General features: G+C 34.2%; 1 protein-coding gene across 4 annotated transcripts in view; it reads left to right on the forward strand.

Moving 5' to 3' along the window:
* NCAM2 (neural cell adhesion molecule 2) overlaps positions 1–18,838 on the forward strand; it is a 572,054-nt gene that overhangs the window by 333,848 nt on the left and 219,368 nt on the right. For all 4 annotated transcript variants that reach the window (XM_033232201.1, XM_033232202.1, XM_033232203.1 and 1 more), the window contains one exon: positions 14,638–14,755. In XM_033232201.1, coding sequence (XP_033088092.1) covers positions 14,638–14,755 — 118 coding nt within the window. The remainder of the gene's footprint in view (positions 1–14,637; positions 14,756–18,838) is intronic.

Raw genomic sequence — 18,838 nt, forward strand, 5'->3', positions numbered from 1 at the left:
ACTGAAGTAGAAACAGGCATTCTTTGAACAAGAGTCACGATTCCCTCACATAGGCAGAATTAAAAATGTTTTTCTGCTTTAGAACAATCAGGAACTGACTTCTCCAGGAGGATGGGCTGTTTCAGAGCATCAGCTTATTGAATCTGATTGTAATTGTTACAAAACACAATGACAATTTTTTAAACTATCAATATGATTTTTAATGTTTGTTTTCAAGTTAACATACAGTAAAATTTACTTTTTTAATTGTAGAGTTCTATGAATTTTAACATATACATAGATTCATCTTGGCACTACTACAGTCGGTACAGAATTGTTCTTTCACCCCAAATCACCTCTAATCCCTTTGTAATCACTTCTTCTTTCAATCTCTAAACACTGACAATCACCACTTCTTTCCCTGCCATTATAAGTTTATCTTTTCCAGGGTGCCATATTAGCACAGCTTTAAAAGAGCTTTAAGTGATCTCATTGTTCGGTTCCCACCTATGAGTGAGAACATGCAGTGTTTGGTTTTCTGTTCTTGCGATAGTTTGCTGAGAATGATGGTTTCCAGCTGCATCCATGTCCCTACAAAGGACTCAAACTCATCCTTTTTTACGGCTGCATAGTATTCCATGGTGTATATGTGCCACATTTTCTTAATCATCACTTGGACTCGGGAAGGGGAGCATCACACACCAGGGCCTATAACGGGGAGGGGGGATGGGGGAGGGATTGCATTGGGAGTTATATCTGATGTAAATGACGAGTTGATGGGTGCTGACGAGTTGATGGGTGCTGACGAGTTGATGGGTGCAGCACACCAACATGGCACAAGTATACATATGTGACAAACCTGCACATTATGCACATGTACCCTAGAACTTAAAGTATAATAAAAATAAATAAATAAACAAAAAAAATAAACACACACACACACACACACACACACACACAAATCTTATAACCACGTATCTTAAGTTGCTAACAATTTAACTTCAATTGCATACAAAATCTCTACTCTTTTACTCCTCTCACACACTTTATGTTATTAATGTCACAAATTACATATTTTTATAATAGGTACCATTAGCATATTTTATAGTGACACTTATTTTTATACTTTTGTCTTGTAACTTCTATACCAAAATTAAAAGTATGTTATGCACTACCAAAAAAAAAAAAAAAAACAGCTTTATAGTAAGTTCCACAGTTGAAACCTACTGCTCAGGAAATATTTCTTTCAAAATATTACAGTGCATTGACAATGCACTTAAAATCAGGTAGTATCATTTATCCAACTGTTCTTTTACAAAAGGGTTCTAGAAATTATAATTTATTTGCCTTCTAATTAAAGTTTCACAACAATTTGTCTGCACAAACATATCAGGCTGGGATTTTAATCAGAATTGTGAAAAAGCTGGCCGGGCGCGGTGGCTCAAGCCTGTAATCCCAGCACTTTGGGAGGCCGAGACGGGCGGATCACGAGGTCAGGAGATCGAGACCATCCTGGCGAACACTGCGAAACCCCGTCTCTACTAAAAAAATACAAAAAAAAACTAGCCGGGCGAGGTGGCGGCCGTCTGTAGTCCCAGCTACTCGGGAGGCTGAGGCAGGAGAATGGCGTAAACCCGGGAGGCGGAGCTTGCAGTGAGCTGAGATCCGGCCACTGCACTCCAGCCCCAGCGACAGAGCAAGACTCCGTCTCAAAAAAAAAAAAAAAGAAAAGAAAAAGCTTTATATTAGTTTTGAAAGAATTTGACTTTTTTTCTATCTTGAGTCTACAAATATATTAATATGGTATGACTTCTTATTTATTAAAGTCTTTTTTTTTTGTTTCCATTATCAGATCCATTGTAGTTTTCAACATTCAGATATCATACATAAATTTTGCTTGACTGGCACCTAAGTATGATAGTTTTGGAGCTGTTGTACATTTTTTTTAAAATTTTGATTTCCAAATGTTTATTGCTAATACGCATATAAGATTTGATTTGGGGTGTTTTTCTTTAATCCTTTGACTGTGTTACACTCAATAATTAGTTCTAACAATTTTTTAAAGATTCCTTGAGCTTATATTGTATATAACAATCTATTTCTAATTTCAGCAAAATAGAAAACATTTATTTCTTTTCTGCCTGTGTGTCTTAAATCTATTTTTACTTGCCTAGTACTGCATTGTTCTATCAGTATGAAGTTTAATAGGAGTCCTGACAGTGAATTTCCTTACTTGCTCCTGATCTTACAGATAAAGTATTCACTTCTTTACCTATATATCAATGTTAGGTCTAAATTTTTTGGCAGATGTTTTTCGTCATGATAAAGAAGTCTTCTTTGTTCATAGTTTGTTCAGAGTTTTTATCATGAATGGATGTGAAATTTTGTTTTTATGTTTTAGCCTCAACTCATATTATTAAATGCTTTTTTCTTTAAACTGTTAAGTTAGGTAAATTAATTGGCTCTTGATTAATATGCTTAATATACTTGATATAATTTAATTATACTTAATGTAATTAATATGATTTAAATATATTCAATTAATTTATTCACCTAACAGTTTAAAGAACAATTATTTAATAATATGAGTTGATGCTAAAAGGTTCAGAGGTTTCTGAAGTTCTATTCATTAATGTTGTATAACTAAATTATATTAATACTCAATCTATCCAACCTAACAGTTTAAAGAAACTGTTTACTGGTAACAGCATTGTGTCAGCCTTACATTCACAAAAACTTAGTGTTGATATATTTCTACTTACAGCTAGATTCTATTTACAGCTAGATTTTTTTCTAATTTTTTTTTTAGTGAAAGCACCTATTTTCATGAGATATTGGTATGTAGGCTTATTTTCTGGTACCATATATGACTTATTAAATTATCAGCATAATGCTGTGTTCATAAAATGAGTTGAAAAACATTCTCTCCTCTTATATTTTCTGAAACGGATTGTATAGAAATGCTATTATTTCTTCTTTAAGTATGTTTTTAAATTTAACACATAAACTATCTGGGTCTAAATATCTCCTTTCAGGAGACTTTTGATTTATCTTTAAATAAATGTATTTTTTATATTTTTTAATAATTATAGGATTGTTTTTGTTATGTATTTTATTTTGAGTAACTTTGTGGTTTCTGGTTTTCAAGGAAGTGGTTCGTATTTTCGATATTGATGTTTGTATGCATAACGTTCTCTGGATTTTTTAAAATATTTTTATTATCTGTCGAATCTGCGCTGATATCTCTTCTTTCAATCCTGATATTGGCAATATGTGTCATCTCTATTTTTTTCATCCTGAGTCTATTTGGAGGTTTAATTATTGTATTATGATTAATTATAATCAGTTATTCCAAATAAACTTCATTTAAAAAAATTTTCTCATTTTGTTTTGTTTTCAGTTTCATTATTGTCCTGTTCTTTTATATTGTTTTCTTCCTTCTGCTTAATTTTTGCTTATTTTGCTCATGTTTATCTAGTTTATTCGGCTATCCCAAACAGTAATTGTGAATTTGTTCCACTTTTTTTTGTCTGTCAGATTTTGCTTCATATATTTTGAAGCACTTTTTCAAGTTGATGCACATGTTTTCCTGCTTGTCATATACTGATTGTCATGTTTTCCTGCTGAATTGGCCCTTTTATCATTATGTAATATTCTCTTTTACATCTTTTAATTTCATTTGTTCTGAAACCTACATTTTCTGATATTAACATAGCCACTGCAGCTTTCTTTTGATTAGAATTTGAATGGCACTTTTTCTATTGTTTTTATTTTATCCTGGCTTTATCATTACATTTCAAGCAATTTCTTATAGACAGCATATATTTAGGTTATATTTTATTCATTATGCCAGTTTCTGTGTTTTTATTCATGAAATTAATCCATTTACACTTCATTCAGATGTGCCTTTTTAAAATGTTATTTTAGTTTGTTCTTTTTGTCTTTCATTCTTCTATCTTCCCTGCTCTAAATTCTCGATTATCGAACATTATTTAGAATTTGATTTTATTGTATCTATGATGCTTCTGGCTATATCTGTTTTCACAATTTGTGGGGAGAGGGTGTTGCCCTTGTAATTCAATGTCCCTATTTAACTTAGAATCAATGTTTACCATTTCAATTTGAATGTAGAAAGTATAGCATCATATAGGTCTCTACATCTTCTCCTCTTTATATCATACTTTTCTTATGTATTATACCTCCATCATTGAAAATTCCATCAGATAATTTATTTTTTCTTTTAACCATTAAATTACTTTAAATAACTTAAAAAGTGAATAGTGTGACGTGTTTCTCAGATATTTACCGTTTGTAACTCATTCTTTATTTCTAGAGTTTGATATTTCCTTTGATTTAATTTACTTTCTCTTTGAACAAGTGCCTTGAGCAATTCTTTTATATCAGGTCTGCTGGGAGAAATTGTAATAGTTCTCCTTTACCTTCATGTCTGAAGGATATTTTGCTGAACATAGACCTTGCTTTGACAGTTCTGTTCTTTTAGAACTTTACAAATTTTGTTTCATTTCCTTTTGGCCTTCATGATTTCTGGTAAGAAATTCACAGTCATGTGAATCATTGTTCTCCTATAGCTATTGCATATTTTGGTATTTATATATTTTTGGTTTGTAGAGGTTTGATTATGATGTATCTCTACGTGAACTGCTTTGGGTTTATCTTGGGTTTGATGCTGTTGGCCTATTTGAGAAGTTTTCAGATGTCAGATGCATTGATACATATACGTGTGTGTGTGTGTGTGTGTGTGTGTGTGTGTGTGTGTGTGTGTGTGCCTACATTATTTTGTACTGGTTCTCTTTCTCTTTTCCTTCTTGGATTTCATGACATTTTGGTATTGTCTAAGAAGTTCCTGAAGGCTATTCATTTTTTCTTTAATATTTTTCCTTTTGTTTTCAAAATTGGATAACTTCCATTTGTGATTCTTTGTGTTTGATAACTCTCTGTCAGTCCATTCAGCACATCCAAGAATTTTGTTGTTGTTGTTAACTTAAGTAGAATGCTAATATTTATTTGGGGTTTTAAAAATATATTATATGCCTTTGGAGAGACTTTCTATATTTCCATTTATTTCATCTAATTATTTAGAACATGTTTTAAACAGTTGCTTTAAAATAGCTTATAGATAATCCAACATGTGTCAGCATGCCATTGACATTTCCAATGACATGATTTTCCTGGTTCTTAACAAGTGAAACAATAGATTATATTTAGGACTTTCAATATTATATAATCAGACTCTGGATCTTATTTCAGTATTATGGAAAATGTTCACTTTTTTGTTATTTTTGTAGGCAATCAGTTTGTTTAGATCAGACAACAAATTCTGACCATCCTTCTTGGTTTTACATACAGATTCCATTTTCATTACCTTTCAGTATTTGTCAGTGTGTACCAATGACCATTCCACAACCTTTGTGGAGGTTTACCTTTTAGTTAAATTCACAAAATCTTGGCACTGTTTAGAATCAGATTCAATAAGCACAGCTCAGGACAGAGCTCAAGATTTCATAAAGAACTTGCTGTGGATGCTTTTCTAAGACCTTCCTACTCTATGATCTCTGATGCACTTTCCTGTTCCTTAGGTCACCACTTTTTAGTCCTCTGACCAGAAAGCTGGGATCTTATTTATCACTCTCTGCACCAAATATGCCCTTATTCTGGTTCAACTGTTCCAATAAATGAGGAAGATAAAAGCAATGGGAGATTTTGCTCTTAGGACTACAGTTTATCTGATTGAAGAAGCATGTCATCTCTCAGAGAATTGGGTGTTTGCACCTTTCCTCTGTTGACATTGTCATTGCCAGATTTACTTCCTGCTTCCTGAGTCTGAACTGGAAGGCTTCTCTTTCTTGGACCTTTCTTGAGCAGTGTTGATGACAACTTCTGGGTTTTGTGATGCCATCAATTCAGGCTATGGAATTCTGAAAAAAAAAGAATTTGTTATCTCACAGTTTGTCTGGTGATGTTTTAAATTCTGTTATATTCTTAGTAGCAATATTTCTGCTGCGATTTACTTTTAAGAGTCTTCAAATAGATTTCATACACATTCTCTCCAAATATAATGGTCATATTAAGTGGGGAGATAGGACACTGCAAGGTTTCTCGAATTAACTTCATTGTGACTTTGAACATTTAGCCTACCATTTAGGATTCTTACTGCCTTTTGAAAGCTTTGTATTTAATGCCATACTTTTCTTAGTTAATGGGATAAAAATTAAAAGATTTATAGGGGAGAAAATGAAAGTGGTTCCAATTCTTCTTTCTTTCTGGCAGTTTATCAAAGGTAGAAATAATGCTATTCTTACAAAATGTGTTATTTTATTTATTTTGTTATTATTATACTTTAAGTTCTAGGGTACATGTGCACAACGTGCAGGTTTGCTACATATGTATACATGTGCCATGTTGGTGTGCTGCACCCATTAACTTATTTTAAAAACATGCAGTAATAACTTGCCAAAATTGAAACACCAGATCATATATTTATTTTTTGTATTATTAAGATATTACACTAAAATGACCAGTTTTTAAAACCAAGATAACTCTTTCTCCCTGACATCTCCATCATCTTCCAATTTTATCTGTATTCTTTTTTTTTTTTTTTTTTTTTTGTTACGGAGTCTCGCTCTGTTGCCCAGGTTGGAGTGCAATGGCTCAATCTCGGCTCACTGCAACCTCTGCCTCCCAGGTTGAAGTGATTCTCCTGCCTCAGCCTCCTGAGTTGCTGGAATTACAGGCGCCTACCTCCACGTTTGACTAATTTTTGTATTTTTAGTAGAGATGGGGTGTCACCATGTGGGCCAGGCTGGTCTCCAACTCCTGACCTCAGGCGATCTGCCCGCCTCAGCCTCCCAAAGTGCTGGGATTACAGCCATTAGTCACCGCGCCCGGCCATCTTTATTCTTGGTATATAAATAAAACAATTATAGCCCCTGTATATTGGTCCTTGGACCATTAGCACATAAACCCACCAATGCCAAATTCAAAAATTTACACATCCAACTGTTTTAAATTACCCTGCATAAGCCTATTTTAAACATTTACAATCAGCCTGCTTTGGAAACTGCAAAACTGTACCCAACTTCTGCTAGCCATACACAAACTCCAAGGGCAATACAAGATACCAAGCCCATAGCTGCCCTTCTACCTTCTGAGAGAGTCTGAGAGACTCTGCTGTACTGCTGAGTGACATCACCTGGACACATGAGCTCCCTCTCAGATTCTTCACTCTTCCAGGAGTTCCCTTCCCTCTTCTCCTACTCTCTGAGCGGTGACTGGACATGGCGTCTTTAAACAGCCCCCTGCTATCAGGACTTCCCATGTCAAGCAACCTGTATGAGTACCACCTAAGTCAAATTCATTGTGCCTTAATGCCTTCTATCATCATACCTTTTTCCTTGATCAGTCCTGAAATCTTCACACTTACCTGTACTTTCCATCAGAATATTTTCTGCAGAATTTTGCAAAAGTGAGTATTACCAACTCTAAAACTATGTTCTGAAATCTTACACCTTTAGATCACTTTTCAGTACACACTATGACTTTTATTATACATTATTTTTCTCATAAGTTTTATATGATTTTTAAAATTAATTATTATTTTTTTGAGACAGAGTCTTACTCTATTGCCTAGGCTGGAGTGCAGTGGCACAATCACAGGTCACTATGACCTTGACTTTCCAGGTTCAAGCTATCCTCCCATCTCAGCCTCTTAAATAGCTGGGACTACAGGCACACACCATCCTATCCAGCTAATTTTTTCTGTGGTTTTTTTTTGTTTGTTTTTTGTTTTTGTAGCAACAGGGTCTCATTATGTTTCTCAGGCTCATCTCAATCTCCTGGGCTCATGTGATTCTCCTGCCTCAGCCTCCCAGATTGCTGGGATTACAGGTGCGAGCCACCATGCTAGGCCTTGACTTCTTTTTAAATTTGAATTACCAACTTGTATTCTAATCCATTTTGTACTCCAGGCGGTCTCAAAACTTTTCCTTAATGTATAAGTTGACATAAAACAGGTGAATTATCAGATCTGTTTCTGCATTCAGTCTTTCCTAATATATTTTAGAACCTGAGAAAGACTTTCGGATAAGGAGATAATTGAACTTTTTCTCCATTAGCACAGTCCAATAGCTGCCTTTCTCAGAAGAAAATCCATCTGCACACAGATACTTGGTTGGAAAAGGGGTGACCCAAGAGAACTTCTGAAAGGTGTTTGGGACCTCAAGGTTTCTTGAAACACTCTGAGGGCCTTTGATGTAGAGTATTGTTAACTGTAGAATGTATACTGCAAGAGTATAAAAACTGCTGTGTTTAATGGTGCAATTAGCTTTCAAGAATTAAAGGAACATTCAAGCTTGCATTTACTTATTTGTGTATTTATTGACCTGAGAGATCTTCCATATTGACTATGGCCTTTTATTTAATTATTATCTTGTACTGTGGAAAGACTTCTTTTGACACAAATAAAGTCACAGTAATGTTTTCTCTACTTTCAACTGTATCTTTTCACTTAGATTTTATTTAATAAGCCCTTTAGTTTGGTGGTAAAATGTTGTAGACATCTGGTGATGGATTAGCTTTAGTAAATTGTATAAAAATATTTATTAGGCCGGGCGCGGTGGCTCAAGCCTGTAATCCCAGCACTTTGGGAGGCCGAGACGGGCGGATCATGAGGTCAGGAGATCGAGACCGTCCTGGCTAACACAGTGAAACCCCGTCTCTACTAAAAAATACAAAAAACTAGCTGGGCGAGGTAGTGGGCGCCTATAGTCCCAGCTATCGGGAGGCTGAGGCAGGAGAATGGCGTAAGCCCAGGAGGCGGAGCTTGCAGTGAGCTGAGATCCGGCCACTGCACTCCAGCCTGGGCGACAGAGCCAGACTCCGTCTCAAAAAAAAAAAAAAAAAATTTACATTTTTTTTGTGTTTTTAAATTTGTTAATTTATACTTCTCTGATTATAAAAATAATCCAATGTTAGTATAGAAAATTGCATAATGTCTACTAAGGACAATTCAAAAGAGATGATTAATATTTTTAAATCAACATGTTAAACATTCATTTACCATTTTTACCTATGAATTTCAATTATGGTTAATTAAATGTAGAATTGATTGTGTAAACAAATGCTGTAATAGATATATATCTGGTCATATTTGGCCAGGTGACTTATATTTGCCCAATAGTGTAACCACAGGGTTTGGAATACTGATCAGTTTGAATGAGAGTGAGGACTGATTTATATACTGACATAAATATTTCTCTTACATGTAATGTCAACTTGATAAAAGAAGCAGAATACAGACACAGGTGTGTTTTTAAAAGAAAGAAGAAAATATTGAAATATTAATCAGTGTTTACATACATAAATGCAAGTGCTGACCAGGCTCTGTGGGATACTCATGAGGCAGGAGTACTGCTTGAGCCCATGAGTTGGGGACTGCAGTGAGAGGCTGTGATCACACCACTGCATGTCAGCTTGGGTGACAGAGGGAGACTCCATATCAAAATGAAAAAAAAGAAAAAAAATGCAAACACAGTCAGCTTTTCATATCGTTGGTCTTACACTTGTGTTTTCAACCAATTTGGATGGAATTTTTTTTTTTAAATAGCAATAAAATTAACAATACAACAATGAAAACATACAAATAAAGAACAATACAGTATAACAACTATCTGATGGATTTCCTAGAATCAATCCTCTGTGAATATCAGTTAACAACTGTAATTAATAAAAATAACTAACCAAGGCTGGGCGCAGTGGCTCACGCCTGTAATCCCAGCACTTTGGGAGGCTGAAGCGGGTGGATCACAAGGTCAAGAGTTTGAGACAAGCCTGGCCAATATGGTGAAACCCTATCTCTATTAAAAATACAAAAATTAGTCATGATGGCGCAGGCCTGTAGTCCCAGCTGCTCGGGAGACTGAGGCAGGAGAATCACTTGAACCCAGGAGGCAGAGGTTGCAGTGAGCTGAGATCACACCACTGCACTCCAGCCTGTCTGACAGAGTGAGACTCCATCTCAAAAAGAAAAAGAAAAGAAACAATAATAACTAACCAGGAAAATGATAAGGTCAATGATTTTAATTGCCTCTTATTTTATTTTATTTTTGATCTTGTACATGTGATCTATGTAAAAAGCCAATGTAAAAGAACATAATAATCAGGTTCCTTTGGCAAATAATTAGAAAATGCAGAAAAGCATAATTATGAAAATGCAACAAAGCATCAGTTAACAATTTTTCATTGTTTTTGTACTTGCTGTCTGAGGAAGGAAATACTTATTTGATTAAACTGCTGATTCCTCTTATATTAACTGTCACTAAGAATGTAACTTTAAATGTCAATGGAACCTTTTTTTGATTTTTCTTAAACCAACTTAATGAGGCAATTTGATCCTCACTCTTCTACAGTCCGATGGTACTGTATAAAGCCCTTACTGTGTTGTTCAGATAGGTTTGATTTTAGAAGTCAGTACTCAATACATTATGGCAGTTATGCCACTGCTTTACTCTATTCACAAATTAGGAACAACCATGTAGAAAATGCCCAAAATTTTCTATTAGTCAAATATGCGTAGAAATGCTCTATTGACTAGATTTTGTAACAGGACAGATACACCAAATCAGTTGGCACTCAAGATTGAAGACCACTCAGATACATTTATTTAAAAAGAATTGTATGCACGTATTTAGTTTATAGTAATCAGGAAGATAGACTTTTTTTTCCAAATGAAATTATAAAATTAATTATTGTTCTTTATGCCTATCATTTTATACTTTGCATTTTTAAATTTTGTATTCATTTTAAGTTCCAGAATAGTATTCTCATTAAATAGCACTTTAAATTGATCACCCTCATAAATTCAGAATGGAAGATTCTGACAATTAACCAGAAACAATATTAATGAAAACTGAGAGCTGTTAGATCGTACTACAGCATTTGCAGCAGTAGGGAAGAGCAAAACATACAAATTTTTAAAAAAGAAAACAGATGGATTTCATTGATGCCTGATATGACTATATGAAAGTAACAATTTCATGATCAAAATCATGATGAATGCATTCTCCACAATTGAGATGTCTTATTGTATATTGAGAGGCTATGTAATATTAAAATACTTGTCATTCCTTACCTCATATTGTAAGCAGTTAAGTATCTGAAAAATTGTCAAAGATGTAAATTGTAAAATGAGGGTACTTGATTTGTTATCAAAGGAAGGTTCTTAAAATTAACTGAAAACATGTAATTTCTTACTATCCATGAGTAATAAAAATCAGCTTTGCAAATGTGGTTTCCCAGGTGTTTCACTTTTCTGACTTCATATAATAAAATGCAGTGAAAGAAGTATGTTAATGAAATTACGGGAAGACCCAAAGAAATAACCTAATTAGCTTTTCATACAGACTGAGGATATAAATAGTGAATGTTAGAACTATCAGATACTTTGGTGTTAATCTGCTCTATCTATTCACTTGACCAGGAATCAAGATCACTTCTGTGACTTTCTAATGAACACACAGCCCTACATGTAAAATCATTTTTCTGATGACTAGTGATAACGAGCATTTTTTCATATGTTTCTTGGTCACTTTTATGTTTTCTTTTGAGAAATTTCTGTTCATGTCATTTTCCCATTTTTAATTGGATCTTTTTTCTTGTTAAGTTCCTTATAGATTCCAGATATTCGACCTTTATCAGAGGTATAGATTGCAAACATTTTCTCCCATTCTGTAGGCTGTCTGTTCATTCTGTTGATAATTTGTTTTGCTGTGCAGAAGCTGTTTGATTAGGTCTCACTTGTCAATTTTTGGATTTGTTGCAATTGCTTTTGGGGACTTAGCCATAAATTCTTTGCCAAAGCCAGTGTCAAAAAGTGTATGTTCTATGTGTTTTTATATACTTTTTTTTACAGTTTGAGGCCTTACATTGAACCCTTTAATCCATCTTGAGTTAATGTTTGTATATGATGAAATGTAGTGGTCCAGTTGGTTCCTTTGCATATGGTTTTCCAGTTATCCCAGCACCACTTACTGAATAAGGAGTCAACATTTTGTTAACTTTGTCAAAGTTCCGACGGATATAAGTGTGCAACTTTCATCCTCAGCGAAATGTAAATCAAAACCACAATGAGATACCATCTCACACCAGTCAGAATGACTATTATTTAAAAAGTCAAAAAATAACAGATGCTGTCAAGACTTCAGAGAAAAGGGAATGCTTATACACTGTTGATGGGAATGCAAATAGCTCAACCATTGTGTAAAGTAATTTTGAGATTTTGCAAAGAACTTAAGCAGAACTGCTGTTTGAGCCAGCAATCCCATTATTGGGTAAATACCAAAAGGAAAATAAATTGTAAAAGACACATGCACTTGGATGATTATCACAGTGCTATTCACAATAGCAAGGACATGGTGTCAACCTAGGTACCCATCAGCGGTGGACTGGATAAATAAAATGCAGTACATATACACCATGGAATACTACACTGCAAAAAAAAAAAAAAAAAAAGAACGATGAAGTCATGTCTTTTGCTGCAACATGAATGCAACTGTAGGCCATAATCCTAAGCAAATTAACACAGGAACAGAAAATCAAATACTTCATATTCTCACATTGAATACCCATGGACATAAAGAAGGGAGCAATAGACACTGAGGACTACTAGAGAAGGGAAAGAGGGAGGTGGGATGGTCTGAAAAACTACCTGTTGAGTACCATACTCACTACCTGGATGACAGAATCACCTTTACCCCAAACCTCAGAATCATGCAAGATACCCAGTTAACAAACCTGCCTATGTGCCCCCTGAATCCAAAAAAAGAAAATTTACGTAAAAACAAGTAAAGAGAGAAAAAGGGTTGTGAGTCTTAAGATTAGCAGTCCTCTGCTAGATGAAAAATCTATGTGTGCATTTATTTGTTGCTTTATATTTAAAACAATTGGAATTACAAATGAGTATACTTCCTGGCTGTGCTTGAGTGGAGTTAGCTTTCCTTGGCTCAGATACATTTGAAGGAATTAGTGGGTGCTGGTTAATCTGAACCAAACAAGCTGGGACGTGAATAGGCATTTCATGGTTAGTATCTTTATCTTCTGAGAAATATTTGAGGATTGGGGGAAAGACTTGTAAGACTCAGAAAACATAGGAAGTTGCCGAATGCCATTATTGATAAAAAGTAAATCCGTCTGTCAAATTAATGGTATCTCTGTTGCCGAAGCAGCCAGTCAGGGGAATTAAAACTTGAAGGTAGACTAATATGTCCATGTTAGTGGGAGTTAATAGAACTACTTCACTATACATCCCCGTGTCCTTCCAGCTAAAGAATAAAATAGAAACTTTCCAGGAAGTGTTGACTACTCAACACATACAGAATACAAATCCTTGAAAGAATTCATTTCATTGTAATTCTCTAAGGGATTAAAAGACTTTACTGTACTAAAGAGAGTAATACTGCTCTTGCAACTAAATGTATAAATAATGATACGCAAAATATACATTTTGTTTGAAATGTTATTTTCCATAATTACAAAGGAAGAAAAACAGGGTACAGATAGTCAAATGACAATGTACTTAAAATTCAGAGTTAATATCTGAGAAAGTTCTATCTTTCGTAATACTGGTAATTATTATGTTACTTTAGAGTCAACATGTCAGATTATGTTTCTTGTATCTAAATTCATAAAGGCAGAAACTTGATTTATTGTGTTTAATTACTAAGTTACATACCAGTTCTTATCTCTACCATCAATGGAGGTAATGCGGCATAAACGCTGACCTGAATTGTAGAGATATTTGAGTGTAATCACACTTCTAAATGTCTGTCTGATATTGTTTAGTGTATGTAAAAATTATTAATATACTTAATTTTTGGAATATTACTTTATGATATTCAGCTTAAAATTATGAAAGTGTTCATGAGTCACAATTTATGCTCTACTTCGAAATTTAGCTTCTATTGTGGATGCCAGTGATTTGTTTATTGCAAACAGTGCATTTCAGTAACAGTTTCAACATGTTCCAAATGTGCAGTATATACAGTTTTTCCAATGTAATTAGTTAGAAATTGGAGATGCTTAATTTTAAAATTGAATAGTTCATGAAAATCTATTTCCATTTTCTGTATGGCTTATGCAGTTTCTCTTCATAAAATGTTCTATAGTTGCTTGAAGAAATTAAGTGTAGTTAATCAGAAAGAACATTATGGTTTGACACCTAATTTGAAAGCCCTGTTTTGAAGCAGTGATCGATTGCTTATGGCATTACACAGACCAATGAGAACCCAAATAGGAAATCCATTTATGCTCAAAGTAGATCCTCAAATTAATGTAAGTTAGGGTGGTGGTGTGTTTTTCTGAGACATAGTTCCTAAAAGTATATATGTTTGCTAGAATGTATACTTTATTGTTTAATTTAATAGATTTAATAGTGAAATAGCTTTACAATGAATTGATATAATTGTTGCACATTAGAACGCAGATCAGTGATAAAGTTATTTTACTATGAAACCAAATCTGTTTCATTAATATAAATGGAGATGTGAAGGATGATGTTTGAAAGCTTAAAATGTGGCAAAAAATATCTAAATGATGTTAGTGAAGGTGTTTTCATCTCTATTTATTCTATATTCATCTCTCCTTCAGTGCCGCCAGCAATCTCAATGCCTCAGAAATCTTTTAATGCCACGGCAGAGAGAGGAGAAGAGATGACATTTTCCTGCAGGGCCTCAGGCTCTCCAGAACCTGCCATCTCCTGGTTCAGGTAGGTTATGCACCCCCCTCCCTCTGGCTTGTGTCCATTGTCAGGCTCATGGAACAGTATTGGGATCTTAATCGTTTTGGTAGAAAGCAAAACATTGCATTTTAGTTTCATTAAAAAAAAAAAATTCTGGTGCTATTTTTGGGGCTTAAAGTGGTTAAACTGCTAAAGAGATCAACAGTGTGACCCCTCTCTAATATTCTGAGTCAAAGTCTGTACCCATTATACTTATTCTGTCTGTAAAAGCAGACTTTTGGAAACATGGGACCAGGAGCACCTGTGACTTAGTCAAACATTTTATTATCCCTACAATGTATCTTGAAATGGATATTCTAGTGTTATTGACACCACTGTCATATGTATACAATGTCATATTTTATTATAATATAATTGTGTATATTTGTATTATACACAAAATATTGTATTATAGAAAAAAGCTGATTTTATAGAGTTAAAATTCCATAAATTTGGTATGTAATTTTTAAAAATCAGCTCATCAAATGAGTAAATTCTGTATTCTACATCTATAATTTGATAGTTTACTTACTTTTTTAAGAATTTTAAAATACTATTTGATTTTTATTAAGATCAAGAATATTTTTAAATATTCCATTCTTTTAGATTGTGTCTCAAACTACTAACTTGGAGACAATAAACTTTAAAACTGGACCATCTTGTAAATATGCATTAGTAATGCAGGTTATTACAAAAACATTAGGTATAAGTATTTACAGAATCACTTCATAAACCATATAGTGAAAAATAATTTTAAAAGATTAGTAAAATATACATCAAATGTACAAAAGTGTCCTTACTAAGGATTAGGTTATTGTTTTAAAAGTTCTTTGAAGGACAGTAATTGAAATCCCAAACTAACTTTTATTCTTTTTTGCTTGAGCATGTACTGACATTCCCCTCAACTTTCAACCCTTTGTTTATACTGCTTATCATTTTAATAGAGGATGTAACAATACATGAGATGTTTCTTCAAATATTATGCATTTAGATGTTTTTTTCAGACAATAATTTTCTTGTGACAAACTGTTGGTATTTTTTAGTAGGATTACACCTTGAATATTAACATATTCACCCCAGATAATCATCGTCTGTCCCAGTGACTGCTGGTTTACTCGTGTGGATCCTTAAAAGTCTATATCAGACCTAATTGTATTACAGAAAAGCTACTGAATTATTCATTCCACTGAACAAATATTGTTCTACAATCTTTTTTCCTATGGTTTTGTATTTCCAAAGAGATTTATTTTTTCTTATTTGAACAACATTGATGTAACAGATAAAGAAAGTAAAGCACAAAAATAATATGAGTAGGAAATTGAACAACAAAAATGAGCTTGCTATACTCATAGTTCCACTTTGGTATGTAGTGGCAAAAACATCCTAAACTTCAAGTCTGTGCCGAGCTTAGCTAATGTAATTGACGATTCCACAAACCAATAGTGGGAATAGTAGCTGGTAGGAAAGTACAGGTGAATAAGCCTTGTTTTGAAATAATTTTTCAGTCATTTATTAAGGAATGCTATAAAACATAAACTGTGCTGTGTAAAGGGGCTAGAAGTCTTCCTGCATTCAAGAGCAAGAAGGGAGCTTGTATCTTTATCCTGTGAATTCATACTTAAGGGCACTTCATCATTTCTGAGGGAGAAATACATGGAAACTGGGTGTGTGATTGTTACAGTGTTAGAACATATGCCCTTGAAAAATATGACTCCAGGTTTAAGAAGAAAATCTCCTTTACTTCCGAGATAACTTGATCACAGAGATTACAAGTTTGATAGTAATTTCAGATTCCCCACCTATTTATGTTGATATTAAGTTATGAAGATTTATAATTAGTCCCATATTTAAGACAATATTAGAACACTTACAATCAAGTGAGAATAGTAATTGTGAGACTGGATGCTTTTAGTTTGGTCATATTTAGTTGTCTACGCCACAACCCCTTCAAATAACAGCTTACCAATTACTTCTCACCAGAATACCAAGATTCTCCAGCAGATGGGAAGTTTTAGCTGCTTGGTTTTTCAGAGAGACTTCTTCTCTGCTGAGATTTTTTTTTCTTAAAGTTTTACATTTCTTCAAAATTGTTTTATCATATTTAATTGGAAATATTATTATATAGACGAGTATAAATCAGATTCAGAGAATAATATAATGAGTAATTTAAATCTATATTTTTTCTTCTCCATATTTTCATATGGCATTATTTCATCCTTCCGATAGAATGAAATAATAATTTATTGAAAACCTAAATAATTGTTCTAGTCTCTGGATATAAAATATATACTGGGAGGATGAGAATATGTGGTTGTAACATTAACAAAGGTAAAATTTGTGTTAGAGGGAAATTCTGACCTTTCATCTGTACATGTAGACATGTCATGTTTGTGGAAAAGAAAAAATTCCCACAAGTATCAGGAAATGTAGGGTAGTAGCCCTGAGAGAAATGTCTAGACCATTTCATAGAGATAATATTTCCAAGCAAGATAAGTGAAGTCAGTTGTACTAGTCAGCTTGAGCTGCTGAAACAAAATGCCACCCACTGGATAGTTCACACAACAGGAATTCCTTGATCTCTTGACCTCATGATCCGCCCGCCTTTGCCTCCCAAAGTGCTGGGATTACAGGCTTGAGCCACCGCCAACATGGTGAAACCCCGTCTGCACTGAAAATACAAAAATTAGCCAGGCGTGGTGGTGCGCGCCTGTAGTCCTAGCTACTCTGGAGGCTGAAGCAGGAGAATCGCTTGAACCAGGGAGGCAGAGGTTGCAGTGAACCGAATTTACGCCACTGCAATCCAGCCTGGCAACAGAGCGAGACTCCATCAAAAAAAAAAAAAAAAAAAAAGAATTTCTTTTCCCACAATTCTGGAGGCTAGGTATTTAAGATCAAGGTACCTGCAGGGTGGCCTTCCCTCTGTGTACAAACTCATAGAGAGGGTTCTGGTTATCTTCCTCCTCTTTCAGAAACACAATTCTTTTTTGTTTGTTTGTTTTTTTATAATTTCAACTTTTATCTTATGTTACTGGTTTATGTATTACTATAGTGTACTTTTAATCATTATTTTAGAGTATACTCCTTCTACTTATAAAAGAGAAAAGTTAACTATAAAATAGCCTGAGGCAGTTTCTTTAGGTAATATTCCATAAGAAAGCATTGCTATCCTAGGAGATGACAACTCCATGCCTGTTACTGCCCCAAAAGACCTTGTAGTGGGATGAGATGTGGAGGTGGAAGACATTGATATTGATAATCCTGACCCTGAGTCGGCTGAGGCTAATGTGGGTATCTTCCTTTTTTGAAAAAAAATTAGTGATTAAAAACTTAAACAAGAAAAAATATATATCCTTATGAAATAAACAATAAAGAAAATATTTTGTATAGCTATACAATGTGTTTGTACTTTAAGCTATTATTAAAAAAGAATCAAGAGTTTAAACATTTTAAGAGTATATAAAGTAAAAAAGCTAAGGTGAATTTTATTATTGAAGAAAGAAAATGTTTAGTGTAGCCGAAGTATACAGTGTTTATAAAGTCTAGGGTACTATACAGTAATGTCCCAGGCCTTCACAGTCACTCACCACTTACTCACTGAGTCACCCAGAAGAACTTCTAGTTCCGGAAGCTCCATTTACAACAGTAAATGTCATATATATATATATATAGCATTAACTTCATTTATTTATTTGTTTATTTATTTATTGAGACAGTCTCGCTTTGTCACCCAGGTTGGAGTGCAGTGGTGCAATCTCAGCTCCCTGTAACTTCTGCCTCCCGGGTTCAAGTGATTCTCCTGCCTCAGCCTCCTGAGTAGCTGGGACTACAGAGGCGTGCCACCATGCTCGGCTAATTTTTGTTTAGTAGAGACGGCGTTTCACCATGTTGGTGAGGCTGGTCTTGAACTCCTTGTGATTAGCCTGCCTCGGCCTCCCAAAGTGCTGAGATTATGGGTGTGAGCCACCACACCTAGCAAGAAAAACTTTTATACCATATTTTTTACTGTACCTTTTCTATGTTTGATATATTTAGATACACAGATATTTACTATTATGTTACAATTGCTTCCAA

The sequence above is a fragment of the Trachypithecus francoisi genome, unplaced genomic scaffold (genome assembly GCF_009764315.1).
Source record: "Trachypithecus francoisi isolate TF-2019V2 unplaced genomic scaffold, Tfra_2.0 Lachesis_group14, whole genome shotgun sequence".
Lineage (NCBI taxonomy): Eukaryota > Metazoa > Chordata > Mammalia > Primates > Cercopithecidae > Trachypithecus > Trachypithecus francoisi.